Source organism: Vidua macroura, chromosome 6 (assembly GCF_024509145.1).
Source record: "Vidua macroura isolate BioBank_ID:100142 chromosome 6, ASM2450914v1, whole genome shotgun sequence".
NCBI classification, from domain to species: Eukaryota; Metazoa; Chordata; class Aves; order Passeriformes; family Viduidae; genus Vidua; species Vidua macroura.
The window spans coordinates 16,912,714-16,930,023 of NC_071576.1; the positions used below are offsets into that span (position 1 = coordinate 16,912,714).

Genomic DNA, 17,310 nt, shown 5'->3' on the forward strand with positions numbered 1-17,310 from the left:
CTGCTGCTGCCATTGTTGTTGGAGCACTGGCAGTGAGTGAAGGCATTGCTCTGGGTGTAACTCTCCACTGTCTGTTACTGGCCTATGTTTGCTCCCACAGAAAGTTCCCAGAACAAAGACTGCACATTGCATAACTGGTTTGCATGTGGAACCTTTATATAAACCTTAAAGATCACATGTACAACATTTGGAAATGAATCACTTAGAACATAACAAGCCCTTCACAGAAGTGTACTACACAGGATACTGCGTAAGTAGTACATGCATGGCTACAACGGAGCCGACGGACACTGAGCCCCCATGGGAATGGAGCTGTAGGCAACAGAATTGTCTAGAGGGGAAGAATTCAAGGTTATGCTGTAGAACACCAAGCCTGGGATATGTAGTTAGGATTTCTCTGTGCACAACTGCTGCATGCCAGACCCTGCACCTATAGCACTGGGGCTGGTGCCTTGTGAGTGACATCCTGCTATGGGCATGGGGCCCTTGAACCTGTTCCTACTGTGTTGGTTCTTTTCAGAAACTGTTGTTCTGATGTTTATCTAATGAACTGAAACCCTTTTGGGAAAAACAAATTTATAAACTCTAATCTTACAAGTACCTTATCCAAACATGTTTAGAGGTTTAAGGTAAGTTTATTAACGAACATCCATCTTGCTCTTATAAGCTGCACATGCTAGAGATGGGTACCTTTAAAGTGTATCTCAGTGTCACTCATGGTTGTATACTTGTCATTGATTTTCATGTATAAATGACTGATGACACTGAAGTTACTCAAAAGTGGCACTTGTCCTAGTTAGCCCCTAAAAAAACATATAAGAAGGTAATCAAGAACAACAGCAAAGCTGGAGTAGTTGTAAGATACTGCTATGCCTAAGGAAGACTAAGATTTGCTCCCTGCCCACATGGTGTGAGTGACTGAGACAAGCACTTGGGTCACCAGCACTTTTTCTTCAGAGTCAGAAAACGCAACAGACAGTTTCATGTAAATAGCAGGGCTTTGCCACCAAAACAGTTCGATTCAAATAAATGTTTATTGGAAAGTGAAGAGTTACACTGACTGAAAACCCACAACCCACCAGCTTTTAACCTGTTCATGAATGCAAACTAGCTGTGTGGTTTTACACAAGACTCTCACCAACACAGAAAGTTCTGTATAGTTCCCAAAGAGACAGATGACTTAAAGATACAGTCCCTCAGGGGTTCCTTCTTGCTTTTTATAGAGAACGTTCTCCTTAGACTTTTTGAAATCTTCATTCGTTACTTTCATTCTCCGTTCCCTCAAAGCCATCAATCCAGCTTCTGTACAAATTGCCTGCAACACAGGGAGCAAGAATAGTTACACTTTCTGTGCAACCCCTTCTAACCACACCCTCAAAAACAGCTGCATCTTTCCTACTGCTCCAGTAAGGGTAGAAGAGGGGAATGTTAATAAAGTCTACATTCTGAAGTTTGATACTGTTCTGTAGCACTGAAGCAGGCTCCGTAAAGCCAGGTGAGTGTGTCAGAAAGGAAAGAGGTTGGTTTAAGCTCATGAGTGTGGTAACTGTAGCAAGGGCTCTATCCGTTTTAAAAAAGCAGACAGGATATGGCTGAAGCTTCCTAATATGCAGTTGCATTTTTATCTGCCTTGCAACATAGTACAGGATAATTTGCATTTTTATGGACTATCTTAAGTACTGTTTAAGATACCTTGCACAAGATTCCACGCTCTCCTTTTAGTTTCTACTTTGCGACTTTAAAATTTCATATTCAGGTAACACAGGTACATAATCTTACCAACACCAGCTACCTCACAATTATGATTTTGATAATTTCCCATTTGTAAAGCAGAGTACTTGGCACTCGTAAAAGTGAGTGTCCCTCATCCCACTGTCCCTCAGTGATGTAAGCGCACAGTTCAGATGACAATGGTATTGGATGCAGCAAAAACGAGATTTGATTTTTGCTTTGAAATATAAACAATGTGATGTGCACTGACCTTAATATCTGCACCACTGAGATCATCTTTTGCCATAATCAACTCATCCAAAGTCACATCATCTGCCAACGTCATCCTGCTTGTGTGAATCTGAAAGATTCGTTTCTTCGTCTTTTCATCAGGTAGAGGGAACTCTATTTTCCTATCAATACGTCCTGTGCAAAAGAAAAGTTCAGTCTTAAGTTTCTTGCATGCAGCTGTTGGAAACAGCAGGAAGAACACCTGAAGGGTTTAACTGGCAGTAACTCTTAAGCTGGAGCATGTCCAGAGAAGGGCAATGGAGCTGGTGAAGGGTCTGGAGCACAAGTTCTATGAGGAACATCTGAAGGAATGTCTGGGGGTGTTTAGCCTGGAGAAAAGGAGGCTCAGGGGGGACCGTATCACCCTCTGCAACTGCCTGAAAGGAAGCTGTAGCCAGGTGGGGGTTGGTCTCTTCATCCAGGTAACAGATGAAGAGAAAATGGCCTAAAGTTCACATGGGGAGGTTTAGGTTGGATATTAGGAAAAATTTATTCATGGAAAGGGTTGTGAAGTATTGGAACAGGTTGCCCAGGGGAAGTGGTGAAGCCACCATCCCTGGAAGTGCTCAAAATAGGCGAAGAAGTGGCACTTGGGGATGCGGCTTAGTGGTGGACTTGGCCATGATAGCTGAGTGGTTGGACTCAATGACCTGAAAGGTTCTTTCCAACCTGAACACTTCCATGATTTCTCCTGCCACAATGAATCATGGTTTGGAGTAGAAAGCAAGGTCACACTATCTCTTTCAACTCTGGCATAGTATTATCTCATTTGTACTCTAACAGCACTGGGTTTGAGCTGAAGGGTCTAAAGGTAAATTATGACAAAACCAGACCAAACACATACCTCAGCAACTTCATGCCAAGGAGGTATTTCAGCTTATTCCTTTGATCTCTGTGTTGTTTTATACCTTCCAATTTAACAGACACCACAGGCACAATATGCTTTTAATTGTACATTTTTAGTGGCCATTTAAAAATACTATGTTTAAAATACCGTTTAAAAGGCCATTTAAAATACCTGTGCCTGCTCAAGCTCAACATGTCTCCCTCAGTTATCCCCCAAAAGGCAGGAGTGTGCCAGGTCAGTAAGAAGCAGCCTGCTTTCCTTGCACCAGGATCCAGGCTGTCTCTGGTAAAGCCTAGGCTCTCACCCCCAAAACACAGGTGGTGCTGCCCTGTCTTCCCCAGCTGCTGGTGTATACTTAAAATGGCTGTGCCATCTTAATAGAAAGGAAGACTATTCAAATTGTTTATGTATATGTAAAGGAATTAACACACTTCTCTTCCAAAGATTTTTCTCCTATTTAGAAGCTTGTGAATACGTTCTGATTTCAACAGATGCACCAGCATACATGAGATGGTAAATAAGAATAAGCTTGCAGTCATTTTACCTGCCTGTGTTTGTCAAGTTATGACAAGTCCTTTCACAAGAAAAGTGGCTTAAGCATGCACAGCAGGGAAGTCCCTTACCTGGTCTAATTAAAGCTGGGTCCAATGTTTCTATTCTGTTGGTAGCCATGATAACTTTAACATCCCCCCGAGAGTCAAACCCATCCAGCTGGTTCAGCAGCTCCAACATTGTGCGCTGGATCTCTCTCTCACCCCCTGAATTTGAGTCATACCTTTTAGAAAAAAAAGCATAGTCAGAAAAGGCACTAAGTAACTGGCACAAAGGTATAAACATAAGGGGGAGAAGGGCATTTTGTTTGTAAACATCTGTAAGAGATTTAAATAAAATTTAGTTTTTAAATAAAAAGTTTAATGTTTATCCATATAAACAAAACATAGGTTTTCAGAATCACGTTGTGACATCTAGGTAAGTAAAGAGACACTGCACTATTCTTGTAGTTGGGGAATGTAACAGCCATCATGTGAAGGAGATCTGGGGTTTTTTCCCATGTTTGTTATATATTTGGAAATATCTTCTTCCCTCATAACACAATCAACATAAAAAGAAAAAAAACCTAATTCTTAAAAGTACATAGATCCATACGTAAGGCAGCAGCTGGCACTTTGGGCTGGTGGCCACGTAGAAAACATGTATGAGCACCTTCTTATTTATTTAAAAAACACCGACTATTTTAAAGACTATTTGCATAGTCTTTAGAGAAAATCTGCCTTGCAAGACAGTTCCAACAAACCTACAGAATTTTCAAAGTAATACCATTTGGATATGGGCTGAACAACAGTTTGGTGTGGCACAAGCAATGCTTCTCCATGACATACACTGTGTAACCTTCTGTAAAATACTCTCAGAGCAGAACTATTTAGCCACCTTCTCGAGAGGCAAACAACAAATGGATATATTCTATATTAAATATTCTGCTTTACCACTGGATCACTAAAGCCAATTAGTATATATGGACTTGCAGCTAGGGAATCTCATATACACAGTGTCTCTTTCTGGTTTTGACACTCTCTCCTGGAGATACTACCATGTAACAAGAGAACAGAAGTTATCTCTGGTCATGTCTATTTAGTATGAAAAGGCTGTGATGTATTGTGTTTCCACTGAAGTTATTTGAAGTGTTACTTGTTACAAAGGCTTACACCAAAACGGTGTATGCAAATGTAGCAGAGCAAAGAAACTGAGTCCCAGTATAGCTGCAAAAGAAGTGTTTCTAGTGAAGCTGTTGCTGGCCCTGGCAATCCCTGCGTGTGCAGTGGAGCCCAGCTGCTGTACCTCTTTGTACCGATGGCATCGATCTCATCGATGAAGACGATGGACGGGGCGTGCTCCTCAGCCACGCGGAACAGCTCGCGCACGAGCTTTGGGCCATCCCCCAGGTACTTCTGGATGAGCTCTGAACCAACCACTCTCAGGAAGGTTGCTGATGTTTGGTTTGCCACTGCTTTGGCAAGTAAAGTTTTGCCTATTTTTAGTTGGAAAGAAATGTTGTGATTAGTTTGCAGAGAAGGGAAAGGGAAACAAAAAAGTGCCCTAACAAAACAGTTGTATGAAATTTGTGACAGACTTGACAATACTTCAAATACTAACCAAGTGTAAATTATTTTACTTGTATTACCTCAGCACAGGTGTTACTGACTGTAAAATACCTGTGCCAGGTGGGCCATACAGAATGACTCCTTTGGGTGGCTTTATACCCATCTCTTCATAATATTCAGGGTGGGTGAGAGGAAGCTCCACGGACTCCTGAAGCACAAGAAAAACATGTTTTTATAAGACTGAGTGGTCTCCAACAGAGATCTGTAGGGATCTTCAAAACAGCAATAATGAAAGCAGTGAAGGGAAAAAGAGCTTAACTGATTTCAAGACAGACACTGAACAGCACGACTCTCTGCTGACTCCAATTCTAAGGCAGACAACTACTCCATTTGCACAGGTTTTCCTATTGTTTCCACTTGACGTGTGGTAGAGCAGCAATGAGCATTCCCCCTCCTCCATCCTCAATGCATCATCCCAAATTTAGAACACTGGAGCTCCTGAATCTCAAACATCCATGGATGACCTTGGGGCCAGGGAACTCTTTATGAAAGGGTGCCTTCTATAAAGAGTTAACAGATACCATAGATTTTAAGAGCATTTGTGGTTTTAGACACCTACCCAGAACCTTTAGCAAGGTTCAGGCAGAGTTCTGCTGGTAGAGAAAAAACCAACCAATCCAACGCACCCCAACCAAACAACAAACAAATGCAAAAACAAAACAAGCAATTGCCCAGAAAGACTAAATCCTTAAGTTAGATTGGATGGCATCAGACACCCAAAATAGCCTCTGCAGTTTTTACAATTTAACTCTCATCTTGCAACAACTGAAACTTTACCTGTTGCAAAGTAATAAGCTATTAGAGAGATTTTATGAGCTCCGGGTTCTATAGGATCCTGAGCAACTGTGAAAGGTTCCTGTGCACACAGCATCTGGTGATTCACTCAAAAGATTGAGGTCCACGAGTCTGCCTAGTGAAATCTAATGAAGAAATGCACTACAGAAAAATAAAGGACACCACTACAGGAACAGCAGCAAGTCCTGCTGTTTCTTTCCTCAACTCCTAGCACAACAGTTATATTGCCAGCTTAACTGTAAATGACTACAACTGAATACCTTGATTTCTTGAATTTGGTTGTCAAGGCCACCAATGTCAGCGTACGTTTCTTGAGGAGCTTTCTCTACTTTCATCACAGTCACTAAAGGGTCTGTGTCATCCATCAGGACTCCTATCACAGCATGAACCTAATTCAAGAATTAAGAGTTGTCAAAGAAGGCAAGCAGTATTTTTAATACAAGCTGAAGTCTAATCCCTATGCCCACTTATTTAGGTGTGTGAAATAAATAGCATTCTCTCTCCTGTGATCTTTAGAAAAATAAAGCCTGTTAAAAACAGTACAAGAAGTTGTAAGAAACTTGATTTTATAAAAACTACTCACCTTATGATTTAGCAAAACAGAGCAGCCTGGCTCTAACAGGTCCTTGTCCACAAAAGACAGAATACTGACATAGTGCTCTGATCCCACTGATGTGGACACAATGGCATGGTTGTCATCAATGATCTCCTCCAAGGTACCCACAGACATCGGTGTTCCTCTCAGATCATCCACCTTGGACCTTTCTTCCTGTTGGCAAGAAAAATCCATGAAACAACTGAACAACACAGGCAAAAACATTCTTGTACAATACTGCCTGAACAATTCAGACAGAACATAGCAGAACCAGTCTTTCCTATTCTTCTACTGCCCCAAAAAGACAGAGGTCAGTAACAAAACCTGCTATTAATTTAATCCTACCCTACAGACACTACTAATGTGGATATGAACAACTAGAATCTTCTTTCTCTCTTGATGGATATCTGCAAGCTGTACTTTGACAGAGCACTCAGAAACAAAAAACTCCCATGGCTTCATCTGTAGTGGTCTGTGCTTGGTCTAAAACAATTTAGCCAATTAATAAGGAATTGTGATAAACCTGATATGTTTGCATCAACTTGCACACTGCTGGTACTTTATTTTCCACTGCTCTGATATGAAGTAGCTCATGTTAATAACGAGCATTTACTGTAACATTAGCAGTAACACTTCACTCAAACCTCACCTCTTGTTTTTCTTCCAAAGGTTTCATCTGTTCTTGATTTCTGATAAACTCTTCCTCCATTAAGAGGTAATCTTTAATTCTCTCCAATTTCAACAGCTTGAGTCTGCACTGTGTGTGAGGAGTCACTGTAACCAAAGCAGAATCACAGTATTTTAGAACAAGTTTGACATGGTATCAACTAACCACTAATTCATTGCTAGAAATTCTGCTTTATTTTCCTGACTGTAACTTGTACCTTACTTGTCCCACTGTAACTCCAGGCAAAAAACAGATTCAATGTTCCCCCTGCATTTTCACTCAGTTTAATTTCTCTCTCTTACCTGGGAGTTCATGGCCTGCATCTTGCAAAACAATAATCTCATTCTGTGGGGGGCTTTTTAATGTTAATTAAAAATAAAATGGCATTTGGCATTGTGTTAGTGACCTCCACAGAGGCAGATCTTGAGGAGAGAAGAGTGCTGTACTTCCCAAAGAGCAGACAGTCCACAGCTCTGCAGGGGAGGCAGAATGCTTACCCAGGGGGAGTTTGCTGGCAGCATCTGGTCCCTTGGTCTTCTTTTTCTTTTTCCCCACTCTGGTTGGAACTGGAGGTTCATATTTCTTCTTCTTGTCCTTATTCATAAAAAGAATTCCATAAAAAATAAGAAAAATCGGGACAATAATAAGTGAACAATACCCACAAGCGTTAAGTGCACAGACTAAAAAAGAGCTCAGGGTGAAGGACTTCATAACAAAACTTTCTCTTTATGATCTGTAGCAAGAAGCCCAAAAGAAACATTACTCTTATTTTCTAAGAATGTTCAAAAATGTATTTTCCTGCTTATTTTACATCCCTCTTTTGAATTTAAACTTCTGCCATTTTTCAGTGAATACATGACATGGAAGGCTCAAGCCTGAAGTAAATCACAAACAAAACTAATAGCTGAGACAATGAGAAAAATATTGAATCTCCACCTTTCTGCTGCACTTCAACCAATAAACCAGACCCACTCAGTTTCCCAGCCTAGACACTGCTTGCCATGTACGTTGTACTTTCCTTTTGCAAAGGAGACCAGGGAGGCCCCTGATGTCCCACAATGTGAAGTGCACCCCTACTGCAGATCATTGTGCTGTGTCACTTCCAAGCCAACAACAGTTCTTTAAGTGACAGCTGGAAGGCAACTTAACCTAACCCTGACACATTTATAGTTATATTTCTTTAAAAAGCAAGTCACTGTGAAGAAATTTCAGTTTTTCTTAAGCTCCCTTTTTAATTTATGAACTTGTTTTCTCCAATGTACACCCAGAAAAGACATCAGAACCCGCAAGAGCATAATTTTATGCAGTTCCAAATACAACAATAATTTTAAAAAGTAAATTTAAAAAGCCTATTGCAGCCAGGCTCTGTAGCAGCACACCAGCACTGTAAGTATTTATTTGGGTTTTAGTTACCTTGTCATCCTTCTTGCTACCACCAGGACCATGTCCACCACTCTGACTTTGACCCTAGAAAAAAAGTAAAAAAACAAACGACAAAAACCATAATATACGTACGGTTCTATAAATCGAGACGTCTACGAGCAATTCCACGTACAGAAATCCCGTAACTGGATTTCTTCTGTCTAAACAAAGCGCTAAATTATTCAGCTTATTGTCCAAAAATAAAAAGAAGTGTCCCGCCCGGCCCCACCGCCCGCGCTCCCTCCCTCGCCGGGCCGCGGCCTAGAGGCGCCGGCGGTGACTCCGCAAAACGCCGGGCGCCGGCGGCGGAGCCCAAAGGGGCGCGGGGCCCCGGCTCGGCGCCGCAGGCAGAGGCGCGCTGTGCCCCGCCGAGGCCGCGCTCGGTGTCCCCGGGCCGGGGCCGCCGCGGCCGCTCTCACCATCGCGCCGCGACCGCCCCGGAACCGCCCGCACCGCCGCGGGCGCGCCCGCCTCGCTACGGGCAGCGGCGAGGGACAAGCGAGCGCGCGGCGCCGAGCGCGGCTGTGGCGCGCAGCGGCCGGCGGGGGGCGCCGCTGCCCGCGGTGTGCGGCGGGAGGGCCGCGCTCGGCCCGGCCGTGCGTGTGAGGGGAGCGCCGCTGAGGGACCGGAGAAAGAGCGGGAAACCCTTAAAGTTACAGGGCGCTTTTCCCTAGACCTGAGCCTTCCTTCCATCTCTTGCATCAGCTAGTCAACAGAAAAACGTTTTTGTGCGTGCTGTAAGAATTGGTTTTTTTGTGGAGCATGGGTAAAGTTTTCAGGAAATCCCTCCCTCCACAAAAACGTAGTTTTTGTACCTACACTGAATTCTATTAGTCCGTGGTGTTCCTGGGGAAATGCAGGAGAACCTTTTAGTGTCTTTTAACCTAGAAGCTAAAGGTTCTAGAACTCTAGAACCTTTTAGTGCTTTTGACGCTCCCGGAGGTCGAGCTCGGCCGAAGGCGCGCACGATCCGGGCCCGGGCAGGTTCGGGTCCCGCCCGGTTTCGGCCGCTGTCCGGCGCCGCAGGGGCCGGGCCCGCCCGGGCCAAGGCTCTGCCGCCCCGGGGCAGCCTCTGTGCGTCCTCTGCTTCGGGCTGGAAGAGCGCCGCTATCAGCAGAAAGGTTACAGCCAAGGTGAGGGCGTACTCTAAAAATACTTCCAGCCTGCTCTCGCCCAGGCAACCAGCGTATAGATTATATTTACATCCATCACTGTTTCCAGTGTAGAGATCAGAGCATTTGTGAAAAGAGGCTTCAGTTTACAGCAGACGCTAGGATGTGGGATTGTATTTTTGTTTTGTTTTGTTTTGTTTCACACTTTCTCTAGAATTCCTGTCTGAGCAGGGAACTTTCTTAATTATTAACGTAACTGGCTGAGCTGTGTAGAAAGGTGCGAGGTTTTGATCATTTACTTTGGTTTGGTTCCATTTGCTCACAAGGATTACTGTTGTGCACTGTGGATTTAATTTGACTTTTCTATGGTTTTTATTGTTTTGTGAATTAGCTGCCTTTTTGTTACAGTATCAGCTGTCCTGTAACTTTTAAGGACATTGAAACAAAATTAAATATAGCAGGTATTCTTTGCTCTAAAAACATTCACTTCTTGGAGTCTACAGTCTTACAGGATTGCATCTGTGTTTCTTTTAACCTTACAGTGTAAAGATGCTAGAACATTCTTTCCCTCACACAATTATTCCTCCCTTTAGACTAAGATATACCCATATTTATTTAAAATTATATCTGTAATTGGTAGTTCTGGTTATGATTGAGAATTCTTATCACCTTTTTCCTTAGAAAGTCTGATTTTAGTGCTGTGTAGCTTTGCAGACATTTTAACTGTGAGGATTATGGCATAAACCAACATAAATTGTAGGGGTGTAGGATGAATGTAAAAGCTGAACTTTCTATTTATAAGCTGACAAGACAAATCTGTGACAGCCTACCTGTTTTTCTAGTATTAAAAATATTAGGAAATTATATATGGGAGGAACTGAAAAGGTTTTTGGCAAGATTGTCTCCCAGCTCATTCACTTAAAGACATACTATGGAACAGCTGTGACAGAAGACATGAAGGGAAGGGAGCAGAAAGGGAAACACTGTGTTTGGGTCATCTGGTTAATGGCTTTCAGCTCTTGGGGTGAATAGTGTTGGCAAACTGGAACTGAAATAGAAATGTGGTTCTGTAACCTGGCTGCTTGCCTTAACTTTACACATCCAGAATTTTGGTTTGGTTGCAGAGTACAGATAATGTCAAATCAGGAACTTTAAACAATAAATATTGTATAAACAATAAAAATTATGCAAGTGCCTCTGATTTCTAGGGTTATGCTTACTAGAAAAAAAAAAAAAAACCCAAAAGAGTGAGCCAGGGTAACAGGAAGGAACACAGAGTCCTTGTTTGTTAAAGATGAACATAGCCTCAGGGGCCTCAAAAAGCTCTTCATATCAAAAAATACCGAGACTTCTTCAGAGAGGGTGGGAGTTTTGTGCTTTGTTTTTAGTTAGTGTTTTCTACCCTTCTTCTTTATTCTGCAGTAAGCTTACTGCTGATCTTTTAGGCATATTGTAAAGCCCTCAGCTCTGTTCCCAGGCCTTTGAGGAGGAAGAGGGCAGCTGAAGGCTGGGGGAGTATTGGACTTGGGATTAGTAAATAGCAAAGAGGTTTATTTTCCCTTTGCACATACAGGAAATTACTAGGATTGCTTATGTTGTTGATGTTAATTTGTCTTTCTTAGTATGTCTAGTGCCTAGAGCTTTTTATGTTTGCATAAAATGAAATAAACCTACAGATTGGAAAAATATTAATCTTGCTATTGCAGCTACATATAGTGGGTTGCTTTTTCAAAAGCTGCAATTTGCACACCCTCTTTTCATAAATGAACTTCAAACTTACGTCAACTTCAATAAATGAATAAAATTGCAGGGTTTAAGGACCATTTGGATTTTTTTTATTTAAGTGTGCATGTGTCAAAGTACCAAATTAACCATTAAGCTTCTCTGCTGCTTACAAGTTTTGCAAACAGTGTAGAAGTGGAAGGTATTCCTGCCACCTACCAGTTGGCAAGGAACAATGTGAGGGATTGCAGAATTAGCAGAATACTAATCCTTGTGGGCTCCTCACAGAAACAACCTAGCAAAGTTTCTCTCCCAAACTCAGAATAAGGCTTCTGACCTTCTGGAATTCTTTTACTTTACCTTGTCCATCCATGGGACTATGGACATGACTTTTAAAATTAAGGTGCTCAAATAAGTGCCTGATATCAGGGAACATGATTGCTTCCTCCTTCTCCCATCACCAAATATAGTTTTAAAAATAGGAATGTCACCTTCACCTCCCCTGTTTTTCTTGAAGTCTGTACTGTACATTTGAGCCTGTTCATTTTCAAAAAGGAGTGGAAGCCACCAAGCTTCAGCCCTAACAACATCAATGGCTCTTAGCTGAAACCCCTTTGATGTGAATTACTGGGTATTCACAAAGATGACAGTCCCTTAGAAAAGATTCACCTGATGTTTCCTGACTCGAATCATCAGTCATAAGTTCTCTGGTCTTGACACGGTGTTGTGTTTCTCAGCTGTGAAGGGCTGCAGTCCTTATGCCTTCCTGATGTTCTGTGCCTTGCTCCCAGTGTGGATGAGAGCAGCTTCAGCCGCCTCTGCAGTGACTCTGCTGTGTCCCCAAGGCACAAAGAGCTCTCCCCCGCCTTTGTTTTCCTGTGATGGCCAGGCTGCTACCCAAGGGAAGAGAAGAAACAGGAAATGAAGGCACCTTGCTAATTCCTCGTTTCACTGGAGAGCCCAGAGAGATGCCCATCTTTAGTGCAGCTTCATGGCTGTGGATTAGCACCAGGCAGCTGTGCCAGAGTAGAAGGTAAGGGCTGCAGGCATGAGCTTATCCCTCTGAAACAGCAATGCGTGTTCCCACCATTGGTGGTTCCAAAGACTCCAGGGAGACTCTTCAGCTGCTCCAGTTGAAGCAATTTCCAAAGTGGACTGATTCTACTGTGCATTGGAGAGATGCTAAAGTAGAGGAGGAGTCCTTCCATTCTCACTTCCTAAACAATATGAAAACTATATTTTCTGCATGGCTAGAAATAATCTGGATAGATTCAAGAACTTCATGTTCTTGAATATGCCATCCTCCATTTACACAATCTGAGCTGGCATTTATTATATTCCTAAACATATTTATGCATAGTTTACTGCTGTAAAATTTTATTTCTTGGCAGCAACCACATTAAAGCAACATTTAGGTATACTAAAAATTAATTGTCTTGACAGCATTAGCTACAGATTTACTTTGAAGCTTTGATTACTACATACTGGTTAGAGCAAGGTCATATATGAAAGGTTGCTGAGACCATTCTTTAAAGTAGCTGATGCACTTAATTTGAACAATAACTAGTTTAAGAGATTTATTAATTAAACTTGGAGTATACTGTAACATTTTCTGTGAAAACAGAATTAAGTTTTTTTCATCCACATAGGCAATATATATATTTTAGTTTAAAAAGCAAGTAGAATGAGTTGACAATGTTAAAGTTTTTTCTCAAGCTTTCTTTGAATAAAGAAATGAGTTGTAACCAACCCTTGCCATAGTCTTACTTTTGGAAAAAAAAAAAAACAACCCCAAACACTTTGCAAAGAAAAATGTCAAAATGTCCAGCCAGATAGCCCTAATTAACTTTGGGAGGAAGTGACATGTTTGTCCATTTTCCAGATTAACAACTACCTTAAATAAAGTTGAGTAAATCTCGTTTTGGTTCTGTAGCCAAAAGGACCAAATTTAATATAGCAAAGATTTATTTGAAGGGAAAATGATGCTGAATTGAATGGAGTAGAAAAAACAATTTCTATCTGCAAAGGGCATCGTTCATTCTGACATACTGTTACAGTTGAAGGAAGGTATTGCACTAAAATGTGTGCATTTGAGAGAGGGAGATCAGGAAATAAGGAAAAACTATCAACTGCTGAATAGCAAGAATCATAAGGAAATGGAAATATATGTTTGTTTCTTAGCTAAATAATTACTAAGGAGACAGCTGAGCAGTACAGCAAGTGTTCACTCTCAGAGCTGTATTAATCCCACTGTGCTTTACTACAGCATAAACAGGATGGCATAATTTTTAGTTCACTTTTCTGTTCTAGGGGTTGAGGTGTGCTGGCACATGATGAAGTATCTGTCCCATCCTGTTTGCTTGCTGGCTGTGGTACGTGTTGATTAGTGCCACAACTAATATGTTTCATTTTTTTGCAGTATCTATTCATTGGATAGCTCACCTGAGTTTCTGTCTACTGACTCATCTGCATATCAACTCCCACTGATAACGTGTTGTTGTTGTGGTCTGATTACCAATGAAAAGCAGACTTCTTGGAGCAGGAATTATTTAGAACTAGACAAGCAGAATTCAAAACATCTGAAAGCACATGAATGCTTTCATAAATTTTGGAAATAAAATTCTTGGGAATCTTTCCATGCTATAGCAGACTCTGACACCTTGAAGATTCTTTCATACATGTTTTCAGAATACTGCAGAATAAGTAATTTTATTAAAAAATATGTTTATAATATCCTATGTCTTTATACGATCTCATTTGGAAGTCTCAGAGCAACACACAATTGCCCTAAGTTAGGCCTCATAGTCTTGCAGGCAGGCTGGTAGCTGAAGGAGACTGTCTCAGTCTTACCATCCAACAGCTGAAGTGAAACTACTTCTCCCTTAGTGTGAGAAATATCAGAGACACCTCATCCACCTGGTGGCAAATACATTCCCATAAGTGATGGCAAAGTTTGGCCCAAAGGATTCCAAGGAGTGAGAGCAGAACAAGAGCAAAGTGGAATCCTAAACCCAAGGGAACATGAGTGTAAGAACAATATACCTTTCTCACTGTGCAGAGGTTACCAAAATACCAGGTAGTGTGGCTTCTTGGGTCTCATATTTTGGTAAGAGAAGATCCTGTGGTATTTCAGCAGTGAGCACAGAATGATGTTGCTATGATGCTTTCTTGTTTTGTGGCAGGAAAATGTAATAAACTAATTTTTTCGTAAAGTCGAACATATTAGCTGGTTAAAATTCTGTAGTTTTTGGTAGCGTTAGGAAAGCTGGAGCAAAAGACTATGGGATAAGAAACTTACTACATTTGGGGCAAAGAGAAAAAGATAAGTGATCAAACATGGAGCTATCCTCTAAATGGAATACAGAGTTCTTCACCTGGCTAATTAATGGTTGCTGATATTGAAAAGTTCCCATCACGCAGTGCTCCTCAGAGTCAACTCATTGATACACTAATAGCTGAGGATGGTTTTAACAAACTGAACATTTCTTCAGTAATTATATCAATATTCACATAAATTAGTTGGATTCACTTTGCAGGACTCAATCAAATTATGAAGAGACTGAAATAATTTTTATGTAAAGTGAAGAAAAAGAAATAGGCTTTTCGTTTCATTCCTGAGAAAGCAGTATTTCTAAAGACACAAATGCTTTCTAAACATTATATTGACTACTATTTAGGCTGTGAGTCTGAAATTCCTAGACAGTAATAAATGTTTGCCGAATCTGTGTGCTCCATTGTTTTTTTAACTGCTAATGATTCATATGATTTCCATCATGAAAGGGCAGAGTTGTTATAATTACACAACTATTGCTGCAAGTGTTCCTGCTTTGCAAAACCCAGGAAAGCCATTATGCCTGCTCCAGGTCTTCTCTTCAGAGGGCAGTGCAGAGAGAGGCCAGAGGGCAGAGCACATCTGCACAAATACACCAGCAAAGCCTTCATTAAAGACAGGAGTTTTGAGGAGTGTCTTTAAGTCAGAAAGCATTTAGGGACAGTCCCAAAGCCCACTGAGGCAGATAGAAGGAAAGGCTGACTCTAACAAAAAGCATAAGTGGGCTGAATGCACTGGAGTATTAAAGGCAGTAGAAATTGGAAGGAAGGGAGAGAACTATCATCAGTGTAGGGGAATGGGAAGTAATTGTGTGAGACATCAGAGAAACAAGGTCCCTGAAAACCTAGGAGCCACTAGCTTCACCACCTTGCCACTGGAGCTAAAGATATGTTAGCTTTAATTGCTTCTCCCTGAAGTACTGGTTCTGCATTCATCTGTTGACTATAATGTAATGGCTCCTCTGTCATTTCCTGCAGCACTGTAATCTAATCCTGCACAAGTGTCTCACCATGTTCACATTCTCTGTTAAGTATAGTCTGTTCAATCAGCCTGTAACTGCAGCACTATCTGGAAGTATTGTTGATATATCTATGTAATTATGTTTATTGTTAATAATGCAGATTGAATCTGTTGAGTTAGGTCAGTCATCCTCAAGAAGCAGTTTCTACAGATGATTTCTTTAGCTGCTGAGGAGTGGGTTTTTTTAGTTGTCATTTGCTCTTTCACAGAAAATACTCTTACTGAAAGATAACTTTGAAAGTAAGAACCACAGACCCTTCATGGAGGTGTCAGCATGTACTGCAGAGGCTGTGCAGAAGTCTTGTCTATCCAAAACATCTGGAGAAGGCCTTGAATTCAGTCATATTGCTTCATGTGGGCTTTTCTAATAATTGGCAGGGTGATGAATTCTGGAATATTTGGAGATACTAATCTTGTCTGGAAAAGCATAGGAGCTGTGCAGGTGCTGTGGCTCTGAAGCTGTATTTTATCTTCTACAAACATGTTTGTTAAAAAAACTTCATCCTTCCCTGATATAGATTTCTTTTCCCAGTCTCACATAGCGTCAGCCCTGGCAAAGGCTTTCAAATATATGTTTATAGTTGTTTAAATTGTCTGTATCCTGCTGTAAATACAGCTCTCTATATTGGTTTCCTTCATATTACTCAAATGTTACACTTATCAAGATAATATACTTAATACTTTCTTCAAGGCCAGGTTGGATGAGGCCCTGAGCAACCTGATGTAGTGAATGGCATCCCTGTGCCCAGCAAGGGAGTTGAAACTAAATGATTTTTAAGATCACTTCTAACCCAAAACATTCTGTGATTCAATAGTTATAATGTGAAGTGTTTGGACTGTCTGCTTCCTAGTAGAATGTGGCAGATCATTTCCTTCTCTTGAAACCTGCTTTCTTGAGAATTTTTCTTTGTTAAAAATAATTACTCATTTTGTGGTCTTTTTATGTCAGGATGCTCCTTTTGTAAATGAAAAGTTTGTCATACAGTATGAATAACACTTGAAAATGGGTCTATTGAGTACAATTAATTGAGACTGAATGTAACACTGTTGCAATAAAATAAATTCAGTTCTGCATGCAACAGCTGGGAACACATTTTGCATTACACAGTCACAGAGTTCTCCCCCCTTTTCTGCATTTAGGTGGCTGTTGGAAACCATTTGTTGGTCCTGCATTGTTATTCTGGGCAACTCTGTTGCCTGTGGCTCTGTAAACTCCCTGAAAACAACCCTGAGTTCAGCTACATAACGACTGTGGAGTTTTCTTAGGAAGAGCCCTCTGAACATGCCAATCTCTCCTCACCTTGCTGGCTCATGTGGTCCCTCAGCTCTGACTGACTGAAACATCACTTCAGGTTCTTATGTGATGCCAAAAGTGCACAAGACTGTCAAAGACAGAGCATTCAAGGGGCAGTGTTGTTTCATTTACACAAAACTGGTAGGCACCCTCAAGGCAACTCTACCTCCATCCTCCTGTCTCACCACTGGCCAGCTGGGTGGAGTTGGCCCTGGCCATGCAGCAGCTCTGCAGTCTTGATGGCAGGGTGGGGCAGGGTAATCGGAAAGGTTACAGAAAGCAATCAAGGGGAACATATCACATTCGCTATTGGTTCCTTAGCAACACTGTCAACATTTTTATACT

General features: G+C 41.4%; 1 protein-coding gene and 1 long non-coding RNA gene across 2 annotated transcripts; one reads left to right on the top strand and one right to left on the bottom strand.

The window, feature by feature from the left end:
• Window positions 1–1,015: 1,015 nt before the first annotated feature.
• On the bottom strand, window positions 1,016–8,954 carry PSMC1 (proteasome 26S subunit, ATPase 1). Its single transcript, XM_053979300.1, has 11 exons — window positions 8,906–8,954; window positions 8,478–8,531; window positions 7,562–7,658; window positions 7,047–7,171; window positions 6,386–6,571; window positions 6,063–6,191; window positions 5,059–5,155; window positions 4,685–4,874; window positions 3,472–3,623; window positions 1,982–2,136; window positions 1,016–1,315 (listed from the first exon to the last, which is right to left on the bottom strand). The coding sequence occupies exons 1-11, from the start codon at window positions 8,906–8,908 to the stop codon at window positions 1,181–1,183; spliced, it is 1,323 nt and encodes a 440-aa protein (XP_053835275.1). The 5' UTR covers window positions 8,909–8,954; the 3' UTR covers window positions 1,016–1,180.
• A 134-nt stretch (window positions 8,955–9,088) lies between these two features.
• LOC128809163 (uncharacterized) lies at window positions 9,089–13,949 on the top strand. The gene is made up of 3 exons (XR_008437637.1): window positions 9,089–9,619; window positions 12,112–12,353; window positions 13,740–13,949. It is a non-coding gene; the product is annotated as an uncharacterized LOC128809163 (long non-coding RNA).
• Window positions 13,950–17,310: the final 3,361 nt, after the last annotated feature.